At 51.1% G+C, this 25,345-nt stretch overlaps 1 protein-coding gene across 1 annotated transcript; it reads left to right on the top strand.

The window, feature by feature from the left end:
- Window positions 1–25,272, top strand: Csf1r (colony stimulating factor 1 receptor). Its single transcript, XM_021151165.2, has 21 exons — window positions 1–146; window positions 3,701–3,958; window positions 4,305–4,589; window positions 6,029–6,165; window positions 6,783–6,942; window positions 8,844–9,030; window positions 11,139–11,254; window positions 11,390–11,510; window positions 11,630–11,820; window positions 13,067–13,182; window positions 18,245–18,371; window positions 18,519–18,623; window positions 18,853–18,963; window positions 19,647–19,809; window positions 21,806–21,894; window positions 22,009–22,106; window positions 22,932–23,054; window positions 23,135–23,246; window positions 23,842–23,941; window positions 24,250–24,358; window positions 24,450–25,272. The coding sequence occupies exons 1-21, from the start codon at window positions 98–100 to the stop codon at window positions 24,612–24,614; spliced, it is 2,922 nt and encodes a 973-aa protein (XP_021006824.1). The 5' UTR covers window positions 1–97; the 3' UTR covers window positions 24,615–25,272.
- The last annotated feature ends 73 nt before the right edge of the window (window positions 25,273–25,345 follow it).

Genomic DNA, 25,345 nt, shown 5'->3' on the forward strand with positions numbered 1-25,345 from the left:
TGTTCATCTGTTCCCGTCCTCACAGAACTAGCAGCTGGGAGCCCCGTGCCCAGCCGACTCTCCAACCTGCATCGGTCCACGCTATCCCCTGGAGGCTATGGAGTTGGGGCCTCCTCTGGTCCTGCTGCTGGCCATAGTTTGGCATGGTAAGGGGAGAAAAGGGGAGTGCTGCTGGGGGAGTGTTGCAAAGAGGGCATCGCTGTCCTGCAGTAGATGCCCCATTCTCTGCTTCCACTTCTCTGGCCTAAGAGTGCAGATTTGTGTTTATCTGTCAAGAAGAGTAGGTGAGAGTGGGTGGAACCACCCAGGGCCAGTGCTGCGGATGTGTCTGAGCCTAGTCTTTGACTCACGGTGTGCTCTGAGTGTGACCCTGGTATTTTCAGGACCACTATCCACATCTACTCATCGGCAGGTGGGAGGGAGGGCAGTAGTGGGCTAACCTTGAGAGCAGCGCTTTCGGGTGTTACCTGAGAGTCTCCTTTAAGGCAGATTCCGATAGGTCTTGGTCAGGACTGAGATTCGCATTTCTGAGCAAATCTGATGCGTCAGGGCTGCTCAAGAGCTTTTGCTGTTCTTCCTTGAGTGGTCCCACCAGCTGGACAGCCCAGCAGGCTGTGTGGTTAATTAGGACCTGGCCCGTTCTTGGAAGGCTTGGGTGAAAAGGGTCAGGGTAGAGGAAAGAAAAGGCCTTTATGGCCCAGGGCTCAAGGGTGAAAAGTTTGGACAGGGGTTGGAGGAGAACACCCGTGAGTGAGAGATCCTATGAATAAGCAAGGAAGATGGTCTCCCCAGACACTGTCTTCCTAGGTATCTCCCCCCTCCCCCAACTTCTTGGGTAGCAGAAGCTGCTTCAGAATTCCCATTCTTGGAGGAGGTCTGGCTGAGGGTGAGAACTAACATAAATGGCTCAGAGCAGCGCAAGGATTCCATCTAGGCTCCACCTGGCCTAACACATGTTCTATACCACACCACTGCTTATTTGGAAAGACCTTGAGGGAAGATGGTGGGGAAGGACAGGCTCACTCTGGTCCCTGGGGAATTGGTGAGATGACAGTCCGTGGAAGGCTCTTTGCTGGCTCAGCCGATCTCACTGGCTCGTGCACTGGCACATTCCTAGTAGAATGGGATTGGTATGTATGCATGAGAAAGCACACATTCTTAAGAATACTGTTAAAGGGCATGTGACAGATGTGTGTGTCAATGCAGCCCTGACTCAGCTAAGAAAGAGACAATTATTATTCCTCTCATGCCAGAAAATCCTGTGATTTTTTGGTTCACTGCTTTTCAGTCTTTATCTCGAGGGCTGCTTGTGGGGCAGAGTGTGTGAGTGTGTGAGTGCCTGCGTGCCTGTGTGTGTGTGTATGTGTGTGTGTGTGTGTGTGTGTCTGTCTGTATCCAGCTCCAAAAGGAAGAGAAGTTGGGAGATATCAGTGGGAAGCCTGGGGTTTTAACCTGGAAGATTATTGGTGAGTGGGTGGGACCATGAGGGCTTCTGTAGGAGCTGGAATAGTGTTGAAGCATTTAGAGGCAGAGAGAGAGAAAGAGAAAGAGCGAGAGAGAAAGAAAGAGAAAGAGACTGGCCTCTTCTCTTTGAGTGGTAGTCAGGAGTGCAAGAGGTTGGGGAGCCTCCTGGAGCTGATGGTGGAAGAGTCCAGTTCGCAAGTACAAAGAGGAGAACGTTTGGGTCATGGGGAGAATTCCAGAAAGGAGATGTGAGATGAAGAATGGCCAGGATCAGGGCATCAGTGGCCATCAAGTGCTCATCCAAGGGAAGGTAGCGATCAGCGGGCTTCCCTCCCACCAACCCTGCCAGCGGGAAGTGAGACCGTCATGCGGCTTACGTGGAATGCGTCAGCCCTGTTCCGTGTAAATATCCAGGGCAACAGGCTAGGCAGAAAATAAGAAGGAAGCTTCTCCCGGAGCACATTTCCTGGAGGCCAAGACAGGAGACAAAGATAAGCAGAGCAGAGTAGCCCGGGAGAAGTGTCTGGGGGATAAGGCAGGAGCAGAGTCATAGAACCCAAAGATGTGTCCTGTGACCTTTAGGGTTAAGGTCTTAGCTACCATGTAGCAGGCCCAAGAGGGACATTAGCAGTACGGCCTGAGAGCAGCAGGCGGGTCAGGAGGACTTTCATGCTCCACTGCCCTCTAGGTGGCCGCTGGGATTGTTCTCACAGGACAGAAGAACATCTGATGCTCAGAGGGTCAATGGCTATCAGGGTCTCTAGCCATAGTCAATGTGAGCCCAGGGTGAAATAGCTCGTCCCTCTTCCTGCTGATCACTGCCCAGGAGAGCCAGAGCCCTACATCAGCAGCGGCACCCTGCTCTCCTTTGTTCCACTTCTGGCTGGTTGGAGGCTTGGGCAGACAGGCCACATGTTTCCAAAGGGTTTGAATCAGAGTGAGCAGACATTAAACCAGGCTGAAATCATTTGTGAGACGAGACTTTCATTTCTGGGCTTGTGTGTGTGTGTGTGTGCGTGTGTGTATGTGTGTGTGACCCACTGAGAGCGGTTGTAGGAAACCCTGGAGTCCTCTAAGGGCTTGATGCCCTTAGGGCTGCCCTGTCACTGTGTAGGAAGGGTTGACTTGCGGGGTCAGCAAACAGGACAGTGGCACAGCACAGACAGACTGTGCCCAGTGTGCTCTGAGACCCAGCACTCATCGCCAAGAGTCCCTCAGTGTGTGAGAAGGACAATGGCCAGGAGGCCAGGGAAGCAGAAGTGAGAGCCCAAGTGTCGAAGGGCCACAGGCTGGGCGGAAACCAGGGCCAGCCGGGTGCCAGCAATGTGTTTCCGCCCACACAGGCCGGGGGTGCCTGCCAGGCCCTCGGAGGCTGTGAATCAGTTCTCACTTCCCCCCTTCCCCCCTATTTCAAGCCTGGGAAAAATGCTGACACCACACAGGCAACGAGCCTCCTTCCCTAAGACCTGACAGGGGGTTTGAGTTCTCCTTTCGCCTTCAAGCAAATTTTCCTTAAAAGAGATTGGCTGCCAAGAAACCCAGCAGGCTCAGAGAAGCGAGGGCAGACTGGGTACCTCAGCAGTCTCCTTCATAAGCATGGCATTCTGAGCCCCCAATGAGTCTGTACTGGAGCAGGGGATGATACAAAGGTTTCCTGGCATCTGAACAGCTTAGCATGGCGGGGAAATGTGCTCACTGTCTGCACGTGTGGGTGAAAAGACAAAAGGGAGGAGGATGGATGGATGGTCTTAGGCCACCCCACAGCGCACAGACCTGATGCCCAGTGGTAGGAGTGGGGGCAGCAGGAGACACTTGGAAGATCTCTTTCTACTGGGCTAAGAACTCACGTGTCTTTTTTTCTTTCCCATGTGAGGGAAGATGGCCCAGGATTTGGCTATCTGTTTCTCCATTGGCTTATTCGAAACGTGTCTTGCTTACACAGGCTTGGCCTGCTTAGTACACGAGATTGATGGTGTCCTCTCCTGGGATGGGAAACGATGCTGAAGGCTGGGCCTCTGTGGCTTTGTGGAGAAGCCCACATGTGTGGCTAAGGAGGCGCCCAGGCAGGTCTCAGGGATGAGCCTCCTGAGAGTGGCAGATGTCAATAGAGTTGGAAGCTGATTGAAGGGTCCAGACTCATTCCAGAACCAGAGCTATCCCTTCCAAAGCATAGTCCAGTGTTGGGGGACATCTGGGGTGCACCCTGGGCCTCACTTGTGTCTGCCACCTCCTTCAGGTCAGGGGGCCCCTGTCATCGAGCCTAGTGGCCCAGAACTGGTTGTAGAGCCGGGTGAAACGGTGACCCTGCGATGTGTGAGCAATGGCAGCGTGGAATGGGATGGCCCCATCTCTCCCTACTGGACCTTGGACCCTGAATCTCCTGGAAGCATCCTGACCACAAGAAACGCGACCTTCAAAAACACTGGGACCTACCGTTGTACCGAGCTTGAAGACCCCACGGCGGGCAGTACCACCATTCACTTGTATGTCAAAGGTGAGGACTCCAAATTCCCCATATTGGTTGGGCAGGAGGGCTAGCTCCTGGCATCAACATGCATAGTTTGGCAGGGCTCAGTTTACAAGGGTAAGCATTGGCCGTGACTAAGCACCTATAGCAATGTTAATGTTTGTGAGGCAGATGCTATGATTACCCCCATTCTCCAGAGTCTCGATGGGCTTGAATCTTTTGCCTGAGGTCATGTAGCAACAAGGGCCTTAGGAGCATCTTGCTCTAGAAGCCAACCTGGAACGGTCCAGTACAGAGCATCGGGCAGATGCTCAGGCCTTTGATCCTCCCGTCACGAATGTTCAGTTGTCACCTTGAACTCTCTTCTTCCCAGATCCGGCCCAGTCTTGGAATTTGCTGGCACAGGAGGTGACAGTGGTTGAGGGCCAGGAAGCTGTGCTGCCCTGTCTGATCACTGACCCCGCACTGAAGGACAGTGTCTCACTGATGCGTGAGTGGGGCAGGCAGGTCTCACGCAAAACGGTCTACTCCTTCTCGCCATGGCGAGGGTTCATTATCCACAAGGCTAAAGTCCTTGACAGCAATACCTATGTGTGCAAGACCATGGTGAATAGTAGGGAATCCATCTCCACTGGCATCCGGCTTAAGGTGAATCGAGGTATGTAGGATGGGAAAAACCCAGCCAGGCATGGGTGTGGGGAAGACAGAAACAATTCTTCTCTCTTCTTTCAACTACTCATTTCTCTCCAGGGCAAGTGGGGTGAGGTGTGCAGGGTGGGACTCTGACCATGACACCAGCTGTGATGAGCTAAACAGGGTAATTGACCAAAGAGCATTTGGCATAGAAATCCTCACTGTAGGGAGACCTCTATATGTCCTGGTCCAGGCTGTCTCCACCCCTCAGGATACTAGACTCAATTTCTAGGCTTGCCCCGTGACTTCTGTGTGTCAGGCATGGTGCTGATAGCCAACGGTGTCATCTACTTAGACTAGATATGATACTAGAAAGGCAGATTAGAAGGTAGATGCAGACTGTGTAGGAGAAGCAATGGGAAAGGCCAGGGTGAGGGGTAGTGGGGAGGCTAATTCTGCTACACACGAGCTCTTCGAAGAACTTGGGGGCTTAAGGATCACCAGTTGGAACTGGACATGGTGGAGGACATCTGTAATCCCAGCATTAGGCAGCCTGAGCTATGTAATGATAGCCAGTATCAAAAACACCAGGGGCTGGCTCAGTATGTTAAGTCACTTGCCACCAAGGCTAGTGACCAAGTTGGAACTCTTGTAGTAGAAGAGAGAACATCTACTATAGTGAGTTGTCCTCTGACGTTCACATGGGCACTACTGTGGCCACCTGCACTCACACGTGCATGAACACACACACACACACATGCACACACACACGGGCTGGGGATATAACTCAGTTGAGCAGTTACCCTCCGTACCTCTGTCCTTGGGTTTAATATACAGCACTGCAAACTAACAACCAGCAGCAGCAGCAGCAGCAGCAGCAAACTGACAGTACAAGAGCAGCCATCATTCAAAGGCATAGAAAGCTAAGTACTATAGGAAAGAGGGCAGATGCTAGCTCTGTGATGGACTAGGTTAGTACAGCTGCAGAGCAGGATACAAAGCCTAGCAGGTACAGCAAGCATCCCATGGACCCCTCCCCCCTATTTTCTGAGACCCCTGTCTCACTCTTTAGCTCTGGCTAGCCTAGAACTCCTACTTGTGCCTACTATGTGCTAAATGTCAAGATGTGTGTCACCGTGACCAGCCAGGGACTGGCTTTATTCTGAGGGTGAATGTTTACTCAGGTTGGGGGGGGGGCAAGAGAGGGACCTGACTTTGTCTGCCAGGAGGTGGGTGACATGGAAGGCAGGAGGAGGCTGAAACACTGTTGAGAAATAGGACTCGTGGGTAATATAGCTAGTGGACTCTACTAGTGACTTGCTTGTTGGGAACATGGAGGTATCAAGGCTGCCTCCAGGGTTTGGGGTGGGAGAATGATGGGACCCTGACCAAGTATCCTGCCCCATGGTGTTGGGTGCAATGTCAGCGAGCCTGGAGGTTCATGGTTTGTGTTTCTGTTCTCAGTCCACCCAGAGCCCCCACACATAAAATTGGAGCCTAGCAAGCTGGTGCGGATTCGAGGGGAGGCTGCGCAGATCGTGTGCTCGGCCACTAATGCCGAAGTTGGATTCAACGTTATCCTCAAACGTGGAGACACCAAGGTCAGTCCCTGGGGGGAAGGAGATGACAAGGGGAAGTCTGTCCATCCCCCTCAGCACAGAGGCATCTTCTGTTCAGTCTAGCTTTCTGGGCAGGGGACATGGCTGTGGCCTAGAGAAGAGGGGTCTGAGACCCCGTGCCAGCAGCAGCTGACTCGGGCTGTTAAGGGATAGGGGTGGCAATCTAACACTTTTCAGGGATTACCCTGTACCTTTGCTGCAGCTTGAAGAGTACTTCCTTCTGACAGAAAGAGGAGTTCCTAGGCTCCCTTAGACGCACGGAGGCATGGTGGCTAGTCCAGAAAGACTTTGAGTGAGAATGAAGATGAGGAGGAGCCCCCTGGAAGGAATGGAGAGGCTACCTCTTAGCTTCCTCACCCCGATGTTAATCATGTGTCAGGTCCAGTCAGTCCAGAGCCCTTGCTTTGTGAGTCTGCCTTCACTTTAACCGAGGGCAGGGGACCAAAATTCTCCCCCATTTTGTAGATGAAGCAATTGAGACTCAGAGTTCAGTCCCTTGCTGTGCACAGGCAGACCATCGTTTTAAAGGTGGAGGATTTGAATTCAGATCCTAAACAATTTTAGATTGCTTAAGTCATCTCAATTCTTTCTGTCTACAGCTGGAAATCCCCCTAAACAGTGACTTCCAAGATAACTGTTATAAAAAAGTCCGGGCTCTCAGTCTCAACACTGTGGACTTCCAAGACGCTGGCATATATTCTTGTGTGGCCAGCAATGATGCTGGCACACGCACGGCTACCATGAACTTCCAGGTGGTAGGTGAGCATCAGGTGATGGGGGAGGCCTGTGGCTGTTGGGAGATGAAGGTGATGATGGGAAGAGGGTGGCTTAATCCAGGAGCTCCAACTTAGGAGACTTCCTAGACACTCAACTTCCTCCAGCAGAGCGTGGGTCATGGTTTACTTAAATGTATTCTGTTCTGGGCTGGGATCAGAGCCCAGCAGTTCCCTACTGCAGCTCATGTGGGTCACTTCTGAGAGCATTAGGGTATCATGTGGACACACCAACAGACAGTGCCTCTTTGCAGTGATTGTATTCTTAAACACCAGCGGTCCCTCTAACCAGGGTCTCTAAGCTGGGGCAAGGTGGGTGGTAGTGTAATTGTTGGTCCTCAGTGAGAAAGGAAGGGAATGGAACATCTAGAAGAGGGACACCATGTGCAAGGCCCAAGGGAAGAGAACCCAAGCATCTCTGAGACACTGAAGCAGCTAAGAACATCTGACATACGGAGTATGTACAATGGCGATGAGGAAGTGAAGCTGAGGCAGGAGGCTGCTGGCGATGGAGCTTTAATGGAGTGGGTGGAGAATTTGCACCCTACCCTGTAGAGAGGTCAGGGCTGAGGTCTTCACAGGGCTTAGCTTACACAAAAGGGACTGGCAGCCAGGAGTACACACTTCTGCATGTCATCAAACTTGGCTCTGCCAAACATCAATATCGAACAACCTCTTTGTGCCGCAATTCCTTTATCTGAAAAACAAAATGAATGAGGGTATTAATAGTCTATGAGTACATTTAGAAAACCTGGAAGAAGCCCTGGTGAGATCCACACTGCTAGAGTGTGCAAGAAAATACCGCATTAGAAGACTCACCCTGGTGCTGGATGTAGGGGGGAGTGGATGCTGGAAGCAGCCACAATCGTGAATGTAGATCAAGATGGACCAAGTGGTGAGGATGCCAACCATGGTGATGAAGAATGATGGGCTTAATGTGCCCTCCCATTGCCTGGCTATTGAGTTGGGAACAGTGGCATTCCACAGGCTGAGAAGCCCACAGCACAGCAGTTTTACAGGGTGGGAAGGGGCTCGGAGTATGCTCTAGCAGTGTGACCGGCTAAGGGACCATGTGTTGAGTGAGAGTCAGAGGGGAGGAGATGGGGGAAGCACAAGTCAGTGGCCTCAGAGCACACACACAGGGAGCTCCTCCGAACGCTGCCAGGTAAAGGGAAGAGAGGCAGAACTCATGCAAGGTTATCCTCCTGTTACACCACCAGCCAACTTGCTTCCTACTGCAGGCATTCAGGAGTCAATTCCATAAATGTGTGTGCTCATACTACTTTTGCCCAGATGTGTGTTTAGGCTTGAAGTTGATGGAGAGCAAGCTCAGACACTTGGGCAAGAGGGCTCCAGTTCACGGAGCAGCGGTTGTGCCATTAAGATAGCTCTACAGGCTGGATTCAAGGAAGGAGATGGCTAGTGGGGCTGGGTTGGCACAGATGAGAGGTGCCACATGAGATCAGAGAGGTAAACTGGGCAGGTAGTTGGTCTGATGGCCCTGAGATCCCATATAAGGATCTAGAACTTCTCCTGGAGGAGGTGAGAAGCAGTTGGAAGGTTAGGTCAGACTTGGATCAACAGGACTTCCTGGTGCTCCCGGAGAGAAAGAGAGAGTAAATTAAATTAGATTTTCCCAGTGGTCCAAGGTGATGGATGAGTCCAGACTAGAGAGGTCATCGAGGTTGTGGGAGGAGTTTGCACAGTTGAGTGGATGAATGGATGGTGGTGGGAAAAGAGGCAGTAGAGGTGAGTCCTGGCTGGGTGGAGGCTCTAAACCTGATGCATAGATGTGCTCAGACCCTGCGTCAAGGGGTGGTTGGTCCAGTGAACACGTGAAGGAGGGCATCTCCCCACTGATGCCAGATCTCCTGCATTGATTTCCAGAGAGTGCCTACTTAAACTTGACCTCTGAGCAGAGCCTCTTGCAGGAGGTGTCTGTGGGTGACAGCCTCACCCTCACAGTCCATGCAGATGCCTACCCTAGCCTACAGCATTACAACTGGACCTACCTAGGGCCATTCTTTGAGGAGCAGCACAAGCTTGAATTTATCACCCAAAGGACCATATACAGGTACGGCTTATCAGCCCCCACACAAGTGTGTGTGTGTGTGTGTGTGCCTTGTGTCACTGGGGAGTCCAGTGCTTTTCTCAGCTACTCTACCATTTCTGGGAGTTACATGTTGTCAGGGTTCCTGGGAACCTCTCAGCTTCACCTGTCCTCGTTATGGCCAATGTAGGAAATGACCAAGACTTCCACCCCAAGATGTATCTGAGACAGCAATCACAGGAGGCACCTGCCAAAGTCACATGGGGAGGGGGCAGAGGGACACAATCATACATTTGCCAAAGAAGTAATTGTCCTTAGAACCCCCTTCTAGAAGTCCTCGCCTTAGGCCCTGGGATATTTTCGGGGACATGTTTCCTCTGCACCCCCTCTGCTGGCACCAGTCTACTCTTAGAACTTGGGTTGGTCACATGACCACCACTGTAAAGCTATGCTGCCTATCTCTGAATGGACTGTGTCCTTGAGGGTTTTACTCTCCTACTGCAGCACCTGAAGGTTGTTAGGTAAGCCAACCCTACAGTCCGAGGATGTCTTCTCAATAAGGGAATTTTAGTCAAGCAGTGGCTGTAGAGGCCCTGTTCAAGCAAAACCTGGTACTTTGCTCTCATTAGGGCTGGAGAGATGGTTTCATGGTTAAGGAGCACTTGCTGATCTTGCAAAGGATCAGGGTTCAAGGTCCAGTGGATCCTATACCCTCTTTCAACCTCTGTGGGCACTAGGCACACACTGGGCACACACACAATCAAGCAGGCAAAGCATTTACTTGCATAAAGTAAAATAAAAATAAATCTTAAGCTGGGCGGTGTTGGCACACACCTTTAATCCCAGTACTTGGGAGGCAGAGGCAGGCAGAACTCTGTGAGTTTGAGGCCAATCTGGTCTACAGAGTGAGTTCCAGGACAGCCAGGACTACATGGAGAGACCTTGTCTCAAAAAAACCAAGAAACAAAGCAAAACACAATCTTAAAATGTATTGTAACACCTTTAATCCTAGCACTCAGGAGACAGAGGCAGGTGGATCTCTGAGTTTGAGACCAGCCTGGACTACAAAGTGAGTTCCAGGACAGCCAAGACTACACAGAGGAACTCTGTCTTAAGGAGGAAAAGTGTATTTTAAATATTTATTTTAATTTATGTGTATACTTTGCTTGCATGAATACATGTGTGCCACGTGTGTGCCTGGTGTCTGCAGAGTCAGAAGTGGAGGTCAAATCCTCTGGAACTGGAGGTTGGGAGAGGGGTCACCATGTCAGTGCTGGGAACCAAACCCAGATCTTTTGCAAGAGGGTGTGCTCTAAACCACGGAGCCATCTCCCTAGTCCTGTAAAATGTGTTTATTACCTAAATAATGCACTCACTAGCTGGGCATGAGGACACATGGTTACTATGGGCAACAGAAGCAAAGGGATCGGGATTCAAGTTTGAGGCCAGTCTGGGCTGTATCCAACCGTGTCTCAAACAATAACTCTATGCACAATGGGCACATGATCAGTTAGAAACTAAGAAAACAGCTTTTGCTTTCAGACTTTTCTGTAATAAAGGACACTGTTAAATTATTAAGTCCCTATCATGAGTCAGGTTCTTGTCCAGCATTCTAAATGCACATCCCTTCAACCCTCGGGCCAAGCCTGTGAAAACAAAACAAAACAAAAACCATGAAAAAATCAGCACCACTCTCAGAGCTAAAGGAAGACCTTAGCAGTTGAAAGTCTAAAGTCCCACAGGCAACAAGGATAGCACGGATCAGAAGCAGTGCGGTCTCTTGTCTCTGTCACCATCCCTTGGGAGAGGGGGGTTTTCAGTAGGGGTCCTGGTGTTGTGAACACTTAGTTCAGTGATAAGAAGGGGGCACGGGGGGACTTGTCATGTATCTCCCAGGACCTTGCAAACATCATCTCTAATAAACCTCTGGGGGCAGGGGGCAAAGCATCCTCTTAGATGAGAGGACAGAGGCGGCCTGGGGTAGGTAGTTTCTTTGGTCTCCGTGGTACACTTCTGAGGAGGACCTGGCTCTCAAACAAGGCCTCTGTGCCCTGAAACTTGAACAAAGGGTGTGCCACTTTCCTGCACAGGATGCCTGATGATAACAGCAGCATCTCTTAACTGTCTTGCAGGTACTCATTCAAGCTCTTTCTGAACCGTGTAAAGGCCTCGGAGGCGGGCCAGTACTCCTTAATGGCACAAAACGAGGCAGGCTGGAATAATCTGACCTTTGAGCTCACCCTGCGATGTGAGTGATAGGGACAGGCTGCCCAGGGTTGGGTGTACTGGGAGGGGTGAGGGTAGCAGGGCAGGTGGTCAAGAGATTGAGACCCTCACCCCTAAGGCAGAGCCTGCCCTCCTCCATCCTTGCTTTCCTCCTCAGATCCCCCAGAGGTCAGTGTTACATGGATGCCTGTGAATGGCTCTGATGTCCTGCTCTGTGACGTCTCTGGGTACCCTCAGCCCAGCGTGACATGGATGGAGTGCAGGGGCCACACCGATAGGTCAGTGGGCTTGGTTTTCCTCCTTAGGGTGAGCCTAAGTCTGGGTTGGGTACCCATGACTTGGAAGGGCATACTGATTCGGGAGACCCTAAAGCCTGAATCAAAGTCTGTTGTTCCAGGTGTGATGAAGCCCAGGCCTTGCAGGTTTGGAATGACACCCACCCTGAAGTCCTGAGTCAGAAGCCCTTTGACAGAGTGACCATTCAGAGCCAGCTGCCCATTGGGACCTTAAAGCACAACATGACTTATTTTTGCAAAACCCACAACAGTGTGGGTAACAGCTCTCAGTACTTCAGGGCCTTCTCCCTAGGTAATCCATCGTTCCACCTCCTCAGCAAGAATGGACATCAGGCATGTAGAGACTACTTGCTCCCTCACCCAGGGATTCCTACTTGGAAAAGGTTCTAGTCATGCTGAGTTTCACCTCTGGGTCACCCTGGCTAATCCTGAGCCACAGAGCTCCAGGCACAGCTACATGGAGAGGTCCAGTGTCCCTCGTTGGGGACTGAAGAGGAAAGGGCAAAGTCAGGGAGCGGGGGGAAAAAAAGAATGAGGTAAAGAGGCACAGTCAGAGACTGAGAAAGGACGGAGAAACAGAGAGACACAGAGCCTGATCCTTTGGCTCCTGCTCCTCTTTGTATGAGGGAGAGAGGAGTTGGATGAAGAAATACAGCTCATTGCAAGTCCAGGGCTAGAGAGGATGCTTCTCCATCTCTCTCCAGTTCCCTCCTTGTTCCCTGTCACTCCCCAATCCTGAGACACCATGCAAGGGCTTGCCCAGTGCTGATATGTAGCTTGCATCTGTTTTTGGTCTCACTCAGAAGCCCACAGCCTATTCAGGCCCTTAAACAGCTAGGATTAGGCACCTATTTTGTCAGGGCCTCGGTGAGGCTCTCAATCCAAATTGAACAGGGCAGACCCTTGGCTTCTGCTTGGCTAAGGAGGGATCATGCCCATTATGTCCTCCAGTCAGTAACCTGGAGCAGTTGGCTGCCAGACTGGTTGTCCCTCTTGTCTGTGAATGCTCTGTGTCACTGTTGATTGTGGCTGTTTTAAGTGGTGGAGCAGTCATTGTGAGGAATGCTGTTGCTGTACCAAGCATTGCCTCTACTGCCCCTCACTCCTCTAGCAGCAAAGTCCTGTTTTGGACATCCTTCATTTTGGAAGGATGACACACATGACATGTTCAGAGATGTCCTAGTTTACTGTCACTCATCTACTAAGAGACCTGAGCTCCTAGCTGAGCACAGAAATGAACTGTGTCCTTTCTACACCATCAAGATAACTAGGATTAGAGGTCAGGAAGGTGAGACCTGGTGTCCCTGAGCTACTCCTCAGACTCAGAAGGCTGCTGAGCTTTTAAGGACACAAAGAGAAACCACAGGAAAGCTGAGGAGAATTTAGGTGCAATCCCCAGAAGGCCTTTCTGCCCACAAGGGGGAGTGATAATGCCCCCTCACTGGGGTTTGCATGCAAGCAGTGGCTGAGTACTGGCTGAGGGGTGAGACTACATACACATCTCCCCACCTGTTCACTCCTCTGTCTCCCTCTTCAAGGACAAAGCAAGCAGCTCCCTGATGAGTCCCTCTTCACTCCAGTGGTGGTGGCCTGTATGTCTGTTATGTCTCTGCTGATGCTACTGTTGTTGCTGCTCTTGTACAAGTACAAACAGGTGAGTTGGGCAGCAGAACTGGGCCAGGAATCTGAGGGAGCCAGATGTGGATGGCCCCTGCTCATGGTTGCTCATTCTGACAGGCTGTCATGCAACTAGAGCTCTTTAGTAAGAGTTTTCTGTGTATCAATATGGGCTAACACCAAGGAGCTCCTAACATTGTAACCCTAAGCTTTCCTGTTGGGGGCAGGAGAAGGTATAAAAATGAGTGTGCCTGTGAGACCATAGGACAGTGGGTATGTTAAAGCTCCTTTCTCCATCTGTAAAATGGAGTTCAAGGTGGCAGGCTGTTACCAAGATTCTCCAACTTGCATGTATAAGGGAGGGGTAAGGTGTCAAAGACAGTAGTCAGTGGGCTTCCTTGCAAGGAGGAAGTTGTCTGCAGATCCAGTTGGCTCACATACATTGGGATGGGAGTGTGGCTGAAGTTGGTATCTCCTTGACCACACACCAAAGTGGCTTCTGGTTGCTACTTGCCACTCAGACATAGCTTAGTCACTGCCGTGACTACCTGTCCGTGGAGAAACACAAAACCCTTCCTCATATGGAACTAAAAGCTGTCTCTGGTGCTCCACAAGCACCAGGATCTCAGAGCTCTTTCTGCCTTGACTGACAGGCCTCACCTAATGGTGGTCTAAGGCACCTCAGCTCTCTCTACAACACCATTTTCTGAATATATCACTCCGGGTACCTTCTCATTTCCCATCCAGGAAACTTACCTGCTTCTTACGTAGCCCAAAGCCAGGGGACCTGCAGCCTCGGGCTGGCCTTTTCTCCTTCACCCTTAGATGTCCATTGACTGAGTTGATCCTGAAAGAAAGACCTGAAAGAGGCAGTCTAGTTAGCAGCTCTCTTCTGCTCAACCTCTTTGTAGGTAGGGGACTTGGCCCCACCTGTCTTTATCCCCAGGTCTGAGTGAGACATGGCCTGTCTATGGAAGGGTTGTTTCTGCTAAGGGCTGAGTCATCCCCTTCTGTCCCCCAGAGAAACCGCAACAGTGGGGAAGGCACAGGGGAAGAGGAAAGGACCCGAGTCAGCTGGCCCCAGAGATAGGGAAAAGGTACGGAGGATGATGGGCAGAGAGAAGGGAAGGGTAGACTCAGAAAGAAACCACTGAACAGATTCTAGGCCCAGGCCTAAATTGAAGGAGGAGGGTCTGGAGAGCTTCCAGGGAGAAGTGCCCAGGTCTTTACCATCCCCAGGCTCAATATCTACCCCACAGACCAAGGGCCTGATGGGGAGGGTGGCCAAGGTCTGATGTTCCCAAGCCCTCTTCAATCTCTGTCCAGGAATCAGTGGAGAGCCTCAACTTAGGGCTAGCAATGAGCAACCAGTGAATTGATCTGCAGTGAGGATTTAGCTAGGCCCAGCTCCCAAGAGAGCAAAGCATTCCAGCCATCCCTCCTTCTAGGAAGGGACCTCGCAGGCCACTCTACCTTCACAAGGACGGGACCCCAGAGTCACCGGGGATGGAAAGAATTCTTGAGGTTGGCAGCGCCTCAGTGCCCAAATCATGGATTCGGCCATGGGAGCTTCCTGCTGAACCTCCCTTCCCCCTCAGACCATCCCTTCCAACACGGTCCTAGCAGAGGTGGGAGGGCTGACTCAGCCCAGCTGCAGAGGAACAAGGGAAGCAGAAGTGGCTAGGAGGAAAACAGTTGCAGCCACAGAAACTCCTGGAGATGGAAGATGGAAGTGACGGGAGGGGTCACCCAGCCAGAGGGAGTTCCTCTCCAGAGCTCACTTCAGCCACTTTGCCCAAGCCATAACATGCATTTGCTTTATTGTTGCTGTTACTAGAAGTGGTGTTTTGTGTTTGTTTGTTTGGTTGGTTGGTTGGTTTTGTTTTGTTTTGGGGACTGGGTTTCCTATAGCTTTGAGGATGGCCTCAAACTCCCTCTGTAGCTAGGGCTGGCCATAGACACCTGATCTTTCTGCTTCCATCTCCCAAGGATGCCAGTGTGTGCCCTCATGCCCACTGGCTGTCCTTCCTTATGTCTAACTACAGTCTTCTCTCTTAAAGGGCCAGCTGCAAGGTCTTCCTTGTAGCTACATGAACTCTCCTCTGCCTGTAAGACTTCAGCAATAGGCTACCTCCTCCCCAACACTAACTCATGCGTCCTTTAGCTCCTCTTGCTAAGCACCCTTGAAGGAAGGACCTTGGTTGCTGGACACAGCCCAGTCCCTGTCCCCAAGGCCTGACTGAACACAAGTTGGTCTGGGGACTGAAAGTCTTGGTGTCCTCCACCACCCCAGCCTAGCTTTCACTGTCCCATATATGTGGCCTTCCCTCAGTTCTTCTCAGGGCAGCTCTTGGCATGATGCTCTCATGCAGTTGCCCCTGGGGCAGGGAAAGGTGAAGTACTCCCTCCCTCTGTTACTGAGAACCTGAGAGGGAACTGGAGACAGCAGAATGTGTGATGTGCAGGGTACCCCCTTTGTCGGAGGGCACTTCCTCAGCATCTTTCCTTCTTCTAGAGTTAGGAGACAGCCCCTGTCTTAGAGGCTTTCTGACCTTCCTGCCTGGAGGCTCCCCTCTATATACTAAGTCACATGGTCACCTACCTATTTCCGGAGTTTGTCAGGATCGTACCCATCTCAAGGCTGCCCAGCATCTGTGGGTTCTATGCCTGGAACACTTACTTCTGCCTCCTCAGGGACTCTCCTTATACCATTCTCTGCCCTGTCACCCTGCTTCGTTGGCTTCATGATGTTATTTTTTTTTCAAATGTTTTAAAACATTTGTTTCTGGGCTGGAAATATGACTCAGAGGTTAAGAGCACTGACTGCTCTTCTAGAGGACCCAGGCTCAATTTCCAGCAACCACATGTTGATTCAAAATGATCTGTAAGCCCAGTTCTAGGGGATCCAAACTTCTCTTTTGACCCCATTGGATAACAGGCATGCATGTGGTGCACAGTTATACATGCAGGCAAAACACCCATATACATAAAATAATAAAAAATTAAAATAGCATTTGTTAGTATGTATTGATTATATACTATAATATATAATAATGAATTTCATGTGACATCTTCAAACATGTACCTAATGTATATTGATGATAATGTTCACATTCACCTCCCATTACCCTCTCTTGTCCCCTGCTCATATCTGATGTTCCCCTTTCTGTCCCCAAACTCCTCTTTCACTTTAATTTGTGTATGTGTGTGAATAGGTGTGTGCTCGCTCGCAGGTGTATGTATATGTATGTATGTATATATATTTGTGTGTTTGTGTGCTTGTATATATGCATGCATATGTTCTAATATCTATCATTAGGGTTGCTTGCAGGAGTGTAGGTGAGTTATTTATAGAGATTAAGCTATACAATTGAAGAAAACATCTCTCCCACCACCAGTAATCACTAACTGCCTGCAGATATTCAGGGTGGGGAGCACTTGTGAGCCTCTCCCTCCTCCACGACGGGATGTTGATAAGACTGATCCTGTCCGGATCTTAGGCAGGTACCCACAGCTGCTGTGAGTTCAGGGCAGCAGGCACATCACGCCCAGCTGACAGTAGTGCCTAACTGTCCAGCCGATGCCAGCTCTTGTATTCTTTTCTATGGTGTCCCCTGAGTCCCGGAGCGATGCAGCTGGCTGTCTCCTTTATGGCCCAGTGTCCACTGGTCTCTCACTCTCAGCACTTTGTCAGTCATGAGTCTCTGCAGTTACTGCTGACGGTTGCAAACAGCAGCTTCTCCAAGGAAAGCCGAGAACAGCACTATCTATGGGGACAAGCAGACTTATTTAGAAGGTTAGTTGACAGGCACTACTGTATCCATTTAGCAAAACAGCAGCTGGACAGTCCCCACTAGGGCTAATACCCTCCCTAGCCAGGAGCTTTTGACCAAAATTACAGTACCAGATGTGGCTTCAACCTGTAGCCTCAATGTCAATCAGAAAGTGTCCAGACACTCCAATAACAGACCTGACACTATTTGCACGTCTTTTGAGGCATTATCTGACTGTTCCCTATTTATGTATTTAAGTTGAATGTCTCTTTTAGCCATTCAAATGCCAGCCCCATGGGGCCAAGAGGCTGCCTTGTTTAACAATGAGTTGATCATGCATGATGATAGAAATACATGCTCAAGAGGCAGGCGGATTTCTGAGTTCAAGGTCAGCCTGGTCTACAGAGTAAGTTCCAGGACAGCCAAGGCTACACAGAGAAAAACCCTGTCTCAAAAAACCAAAACCAACCAACCAACCAAACAAACAAAGAAATACATGCTCAGTAAAATGTCTGGGAGGCTGTATTGTTCAGCCTGGAGAAGAGAGCAAAGTTTGACTTCAGGGTAGTTGAGATGATGAGATGACGCTCAGCGAAAGGAGCCGGTCCCAAAAGATGTCACGTGACTGTTGATACAAAATACTCAGAACAGTAAAATAAATTCATGCCTTCCAGTGGCTAGAAAGAGGGGGAGTATGGGAGTGCTCTTCACTGGACACAGCAGAGCTTGTTCTACAAGGTCAGTAGAGTTCTAGATATCGGTTTCCTATCATTGCTAATAAACTCAATACCACCCAGGTATATGCTTGAAATGTTTGGGATGGTCCATTATCTGTTTTGTGTATTTCACTAGAATTGAAAATGAAAGCAGGGCTGGAGAATAGCTTAGTTGTATAGTATGTACTTACACATATATAAGATCCTGGCCCAATCCCTAGCACCCAAAACAGAACTAGGAACATAAACTATTTGGGTGAGCAAGTGGACAGGTCCATGGATGAGTGGCTAGTTCTCAACTTCTACCCTCCTCCACCTTGGCCCAGGAAATGTCAAATACAGAGTCATCAAGGGAGAGCTTTGGGAATCATCTGAGTCTTTGAGTGAACAGTTTTAAATGAGACTGAGCCTTGACAAAGGAGGGGAGGTCACATAGTAAGGCAGAATCAAGCACAGATTAGTTTTGGATGCTCTGTCCACAAGATGCCATGGTCCCTCTCAGCACATAGCAGGCTGACAGCTTCTGGATTGTCCTCCCATGCTCCTGGGAGGTGAGGTGCAAGGTCGGGCTGCTAGACCCTCAGCCCCATGCCTCCCTTTCCTCCTGCAGAAGCCGAAGTACCAGGTGCGCTGGAAGATCATCGAGAGCTACGAAGGCAACAGCTACACCTTCATTGACCCTACCCAGTTGCCCTATAATGAGAAGTGGGAGTTCCCTCGGAACAACCTGCAGTTTGGTGAGAGAGAGAGAGAGAGAGAGAGAGAGAGAGAGAGAGAGAGAGAGAGAGCGCTTAGCTCTCTGTGATCTCCCATCATAGGGCATATGGGGCCTGCAGGGACCCTGTGGGCCTTAGGAACCTAAGGAGCCCATGTGTGTGTGATAGGTAAGACTCTAGGAGCTGGTGCCTTTGGGAAGGTGGTGGAGGCTACAGCCTTTGGTCTGGGCAAAGAAGATGCAGTGCTGAAGGTGGCTGTGAAGATGCTAAAGTGTGAGTGGGGGAGATGCAGAGGGGATGGGGGGATGGGAAGTGGTACCTGCTGCAAATACTCTGGCTCTGCTGTCACAAGAGGTGCTTCCCATATGTCTAACCCGTTGGGATCGGTTCTCCCTCTCTCCCTCCTTCCCTCCCTCCCATTTGCACGCCTGCATTTCTCATTCCTCTTTTTGGGTCTCTGGGTGGCCCCCCTGTTTGCTCTGACTTTGGTCCCATCTCCCAGCCACGGCTCATGCTGATGAGAAGGAGGCCCTGATGTCAGAACTGAAGATCATGAGTCACCTGGGACAGCACGAGAATATAGTCAACCTCTTGGGAGCCTGTACTCACGGAGGTAAGAGCTGAATGGGAGTGGGGTGGGGTGGGGTTGGGGGGGGGGACTCATGGTCTTGAGTATCCAAGGGTCCCTGGACATCTGGCTCCAAGTTCCCCTTCTCATTTGCTCAAGTGTCTGCAAGATCCCTGCCTCCAAATCTCTGTTACTCCCAGTCTGGACTCAGACAGAGCAAGAGCTGCTCATGGCTGAGGCAGATATCCATGTGTAGCCCCCTGAGCCCACTTAACAGGGAATTTAGCATGAAACCCCAAATCCAGCTTTTAAGAAGCCCCTACCCCACACTTACATGCACCAAGACTATAAGTCATCCCTTATTCTTCATTATGAAGTGGCTTTGTTCTATAATGAACTACCATGGGCCTCCTCTGAAGAAAGAATTTTTGAGGTAAAATTTTCTTTTTTTTTCCCTTTTTGGAGAGACAGCCTCATTTTAATCCAGGCTTGTTTGGAATTTCCTATGTAGCCCAGGCTGGCCTTAAACTTGAGATCTTCTTGTCTCAGCCTCAAGCACAGTCACACTAGGCTAGGCTAAACTCCTCTTTAGAAAGCTTTGTAAGTTGTCATTGGCTTTTGCAAGATTAGAACTCAGGTATACTGGTCCCCAGGCCAAAGACCCCTGTTCACGTGGGCAGTGGGGCCTTGTGGTGCACCTCGTTCACCCTCACTTCTGGCTGCCTTAGGACCTGTCCTGGTCATCACTGAATACTGCTGCTATGGAGACCTACTCAACTTTCTCCGAAGGAAGGCCGAGGCTATGCTAGGACCCAGCCTGAGTCCTGGTCAGGACCCTGAGGGAGACTCCAGCTACAAGAACATCCACCTGGAGAAGAAATATGTGCGCAGGTAGCTCGCTGGCATAGGACAGGATAGAGAGGAGCCAGGATGGGAAGCCCCGTCCCCAATCTGGGCTATGAAGAATACCTACCCCCAGGTTCTAAGGCTTTCTTACCACACTTTTCCATCATTCCATAAATATCTGCATACCTACCATGTTCCAGGAATGTGAAGGACAAAGATGGTAGGCTCAAAGTTGAGAGATGGGTTCATGGACACATGACCTTCATGTGTGGAAAGATTTTCCCAGGCCCAAACTTGGATCCCTGGCCAGAGGTTGGAGGAAATGCTGGTTGTCCCACAGTATGTCTGCGGGGGCCACAGGACACATATTCCAGTGAGGAGTGGCTGATGTGTCTCTACACCCCCGAGGGGAAGTGAGAACAGAGTTTATTAGTTGTTGGATGGAGGTAGCAGAACATCCTGGCCTGTGGCGAGGTTCCTAGTGCACTCGGGCCTCAGTTCCAGTTCAGACAACAGAGTGTTTAACCTTCAGGGTTTTCTGCTGTTCTGGGATTCCTGGAAGCCACCAGAGGCTATGGACAAAGCCATATGGGGAAGCAGAGAGGGGGAGAAACAAGTTTCATGTTGCCCATGAATGGGGCAGAGGGGGAACCTGGGCTAAGCCTGCTGTTTTAAGTTGGAGTTTCAGTATTGGGTCATGGTAGCTTGTGCCCTAGTGCTGGGATCAGGCTGCACTCAGAACCAGGGAAGTGTACAGCTGCTAAGACTTGGGGAGCTAAAGGGAGAAGAGGTGGCTTGGCTGGCTCCCTTCTCCAAGTGCATAGACAGGCAAAGCAACAGGTTCGACCTATGGATCCCAAGTCATGCTACTAAAGAAGTATGGCTTCCAGAACAAAGAGATGGTGACTGATGGGACCATGGACACTAATGGGAGATCCTAGTTTCTCCTCCTAGAAGCCTCAGGACATGGACAAAGTTTAGGTGTTGAGCAGCTGCTGACAAACCAGGCCTGTCTGGCTGACCCGCAGTAGTGGCTGTTGGGGTAGGACTGTGCTTCTCCAGGTGGCCTGTCACCATAGCAAGTGTCTGGGTATTTCTGGGTGTTGCCTGTCTACCCAAACCTACAGGGACATGAGACTCTCTGGGGCTTAGATGCCCTGAGCCAATTTAAGTTCTGCTCTAGATCTGGGCAAATTTAATGCTGTGAGTTGACTGCTCTGGTCATGGGGAATATTCAAACCTTTCCAAGCGATTAAAAAAAAAACATGTATGAGTGTGTGTCTGTGTGTACCTGTGTTCCCGCTGCTCACAATGGGCCAAAAGATGGTGTCTGCTACCCTAGGACTGGGGTTAAAGGTGTGAGCCACCATGTGGGTGCTGGGAGCCAAACCCAGTTCCCTCTGAATGAGTAGCAAGTACTCTCACCTGCTGAGCCATCTCTCCAGCCCTCTTCTTGTGTGATTTTAAACTTTTTGATTTTGCCCTTATTTATCTGTAATGGATAAGCTGGGCCTCTCTCTTTCCACGCGATGGCTCCCTGGGATTGAGCTCAGGTTCTCAGGCTTGGCAGTCAGTACCTTTCCTCCCGGAGCCATAGTGCCACCCTCCTCGAGGAACTTTGAATGAGAGGCTAACTTGTGCAATGCTGTGCAGAGAGATCAGGGAAGGGGCCTGGGACGGACTCACATCCCAGCGGGGCAGCTAGAGATAACAGTCTTCCTGCCTTTGAGGATGAAGATCAGAAGAAAATCCCAGGAGCATGCTGGCATTAGGAGCAAGGAAGAACTTTGAGCAGGCAGAGCCGTCTAATGACAGAAAGGGGTGTCTCTGGCTAAAGGGTGTGTCTGGGAAGGCTAAACGTGGCACAGTGATTGCTCAAGTCGAATGTAGCATAGGGCCTCCCTTATCAGAGAGGGATGTTCGGCTGACCTTTAGGTTTCTTCCCCTCTGCTGAGTGACTAAGGGAATCCACAAGGCAGCTAGAGGGCAATGCCTGGGCTAGGCAGTGATGGGATCTTTCTCATTTCTCTTTCCTACCCAGGGACAGTGGCTTCTCCAGTCAGGGCATAGACACCTATGTGGAGATGAGGCCTGTCTCGACTTCTTCAAGTGACTCCTTCTTTAAGCAAGGTGCGGAGGTACCAGGATGAGGGAGAGAAGGGTGAATGGGCCTAGGGGCCAGGAACTGGGGCTGAGGAACAGCAAGGTGTGACAGGGTTGCCCCGATGCCTTTGCCTTCTACAGATCTGGACAAAGAGGCCAGCCGGCCCCTGGAGCTCTGGGACCTGCTCCACTTCTCCAGCCAAGTGGCTCAGGGCATGGCCTTCCTTGCTTCTAAAAACGTGAGTCTGGGTGGGGGAAAGGGTGAATTCCTACTGGCTGTGGGAATGAGGAAGAGGAGGGGAGGTGGCCCAGTGAGAAGCAACGGAGGAATAAGAGGAATGTACAGAGGGCCTCAGGAGGCAGCGGGAGGAAGCAGTACCCAGGGCAGACTCCTGGAGGTCTAGCCTCAGCCTTGGTATGCCTGTTTCCCTATGTGGCCACCAACAGGCTTAACAATGGTCTCACTCAGCCAAGCAAGCTAGACAACAGCTGTTTCTCCTTATAAAACAGTCTTGTTGGATGAGCTGTAAGGATGTTGGGGCTCAGACCACCACCCTCAGAGCAGTTTACAGGGGCAATGGTGTGACTTCTGGCTCTTCTCTTTGCTATGACAATTTAGGTTCTGTAAGCCTCAGGGTCTGTGTCTGCAAAACTGGGTATTCGCAGGAATTGTTTAGGGGTCTAACGGGTTATTGTGTATGCAAATGCTTGGGGAAGCACCTGGTATTGTGTACTTGGAGGTGGCAGCTGCTGGTGTTATGGATGAGGTGGGCCACAGGCTGCTCACAGCACAGGGACTCATTGCCTCTGAGGCAGGAGCAGCCCTGTGGCTCAGAGGGCCAGAGGGCCATTGGAAACAGGGCTGTGGGGCTTTCTAAATGTTAAATTGTCCACATCAAATTGTCTCAGACCTCAGGCCTGCAACAGGTTTAGCCAGGAGTAGACAGTAGACTACCCAAACCTGCATCTACTTCAACAGAGACCCAAGACCTCATGCTCCTCCTCTGGTCCTCAGGCCTCAGGGAAGGATAAACAGACTAATAATCTCTCTGCACTTTCTTCAGTGCATCCACCGGGACGTAGCGGCTCGAAACGTGCTTTTGACCAGCGGACATGTGGCCAAGATTGGGGACTTTGGACTGGCTAGGGACATCATGAATGACTCCAACTATGTTGTCAAGGGCAATGTGAGTGCCAAGAGAGAGAGAGAGTGGTTGGTTGGGCAGGCTGTGGAGAGCCCTTGACTGATATGGTACTGTCTTGTCAGGCCCGCCTGCCTGTAAAGTGGATGGCCCCAGAGAGCATCTTTGACTGCGTCTACACAGTTCAGAGTGATGTGTGGTCCTACGGCATCCTCCTCTGGGAGATCTTCTCACTTGGTGAGCTGCTAAACCTGTTTTCAGGTGCAGCCTAGGGCTGACCAGTCTTTGGCTTATGCCATCGGTGTCTTGAACCTCATGGACGAAATCTACTCAAAGATGTCTGGTGTCCAAGACAGAGCAAGGGCTGGCAGGAGCAATGGGATGGTGAGGGCTCTTGAACCAGCACTGCAGCACCTGTGTGGGATTCAGACCCTCTGGCCGATGTACACTTCCTGGGTCCTTCCTTCACTCGCCTCTGCCCTGCAGTAGCCCCAGAATGCCACTGCCCCTCAGACACCTGCCTATATGCTATTGAAGATCAGTCACTTTCAGCACCTTTGTGCTGAGTCCTTAACTGTACTACCAAGTGATCCCTTTTCCAATTCACAACTCAGGCTTTGTTCCGTCTGCTTCGAGAGCCCCTGCTGGACTGTGTGTGGTTGGTAATGAGGGCTGTGGCTTTCCCAAAGCCCAAGGGTACTTAGTGCACTCCGCTGCACCTAAGGAGCCCTGGGTCCGAGCTGGGATGGGCCCTTTACACTCTGCCTGAGAAGCGTGTGGCTGGGGAAGCGGGAAGCAAGTATGGTCTCTTATGTGATCTTGGACTCTGCAGGTCTGAACCCCTACCCCGGCATCCTAGTGAACAACAAGTTCTACAAACTGGTGAAGGATGGATATCAAATGGCCCAGCCTGTATTTGCACCGAAGAACATGTACGCAAAGGCACTCAACCCAGGGGTGGGTGGTTCTAGGGTTTCGGTAGTTGTTGGAAGAGTGCACGGCCCTGGTCTCTGTGTACAAGGTGCTAGCGCCAGGTTTCCATCTTCATTGCATTGAGGTTCTCTACTTAGCTTTGAACCCCAGCGGCCTCAAGCATGCTAACAGGTGCTGTATCACTGGGCCGTATCTCTAGCCCTCATACTTACTTTTGACTAGTGCTGGGGTCCTTCTCGAGACACCTCTCCCTGGTGATGGATGTGCCTGAGGAGGCTGACATGGGCAACACTTGTCTTGCTTCCAGATACAGCATCATGCAGTCCTGCTGGGACCTGGAGCCTACCAAAAGACCCACCTTCCAGCAGATCTGCTTCCTCCTCCAGGAACAGGCCCGACTAGAGAGGAGAGACCAGGTGAGAGGGATGGAGCAGATGCCTGGCTGGCTAGAGCAGGCTGGGCCAGGTCTGGAAAACTTCAGCTGTTTCTGGCTTCTCCCCACCTCAGGACTATGCTAACCTGCCAAGCAGCGGCAGTGACAGTGGTGGTGGCAGCAGCGGTGGCAGCAGCAGTGAGCCAGAAGAGGAGAGCTCCAGTGAGCACCTGGCCTGCTGTGAGCCAGGGGACATCGCCCAGCCCCTGCTGCAGCCTAACAACTACCAGTTCTGCTGAAGTGGGAGGGAGAGCCGAGTCCTGCCGCTCTCCACGTCCCAGCTCGGCCTCCTCCATGGGATGGGCGACATGGGGAGAACATATATATGGACTTCGCCCTCAGCTTGGCCCAGCTCTGACACTTCAGAGAACATGAGGGGTCTGGGGAGGTCAGAGGCCCCGTTTGTTCCCAGAGCCTGGGCTATCACTGCCAGTGGGGTTCTCACAGTGCTAGCCTCTATTTACTACGCCAACTGGTGCACCCCTAGTTCTCTTTCTCCATCTTATTCCCATTTAAAAAAACCCGTCCCAAACTCTCATGTTTCAATGGAAAGACTGATTTATGTCTCAAAAGACAGGGTCTCAAAGACTGTGGGTAAGCTGAAGGCTTGACTCCCTGACAGATGCTCCCTACAGGCTTCTTGGGGCAGGTGGCCCCTTCCTAAGCTCACAGGAGTGGCCACCACTCTTGACCTTCACTCTCTATAGTCCTGCCTCATCCTGGATCTTGTACTGAGCGGCAGCTAAAAGTGTTCTACTCAGTGCCCTGTCACTCTAGGCTGGAAGGTATGGGGCCTGATGCAAGGCTGACCACACCAAACAAACACCGCGTGCTCCTCTCCAAGCCGACTCGTCCTCATTAACTGTCAACATTAAACTAACAGCATTAACACAGCCAGCAGCGTCTGGTTCTTTGCAGCACACAGGTGCCTTCAAGCTCCCTAGGACCGCCTCCTTCCACCTATTCCTCC

This window comes from Mus caroli, unplaced genomic scaffold (assembly GCF_978045245.1).
Source record: "Mus caroli unplaced genomic scaffold, Mus_caroli_1 scaffold_19, whole genome shotgun sequence".
Classification (NCBI taxonomy): Eukaryota; Metazoa; Chordata; class Mammalia; order Rodentia; family Muridae; genus Mus; species Mus caroli.

Coding starts and splice junctions, on each gene's coding strand:
- Csf1r (XM_021151165.2), top strand. CDS start 98: ATGGAGTTGGGGCCTCCTCTGGTCCTGCTGCTGGCCATAGTTTGGCAT. Junction 9,031..11,138: donor ACCCAAAGGACCATATACAG/GTACGGCTTATC, acceptor ACTGTCTTGCAG/GTACTCATTCAAGCTCTTTC. Junction 18,624..18,852: donor GGCTGTGAAGATGCTAAAGT/GTGAGTGGGGGA, acceptor CCCATCTCCCAG/CCACGGCTCATGCTGATGAG.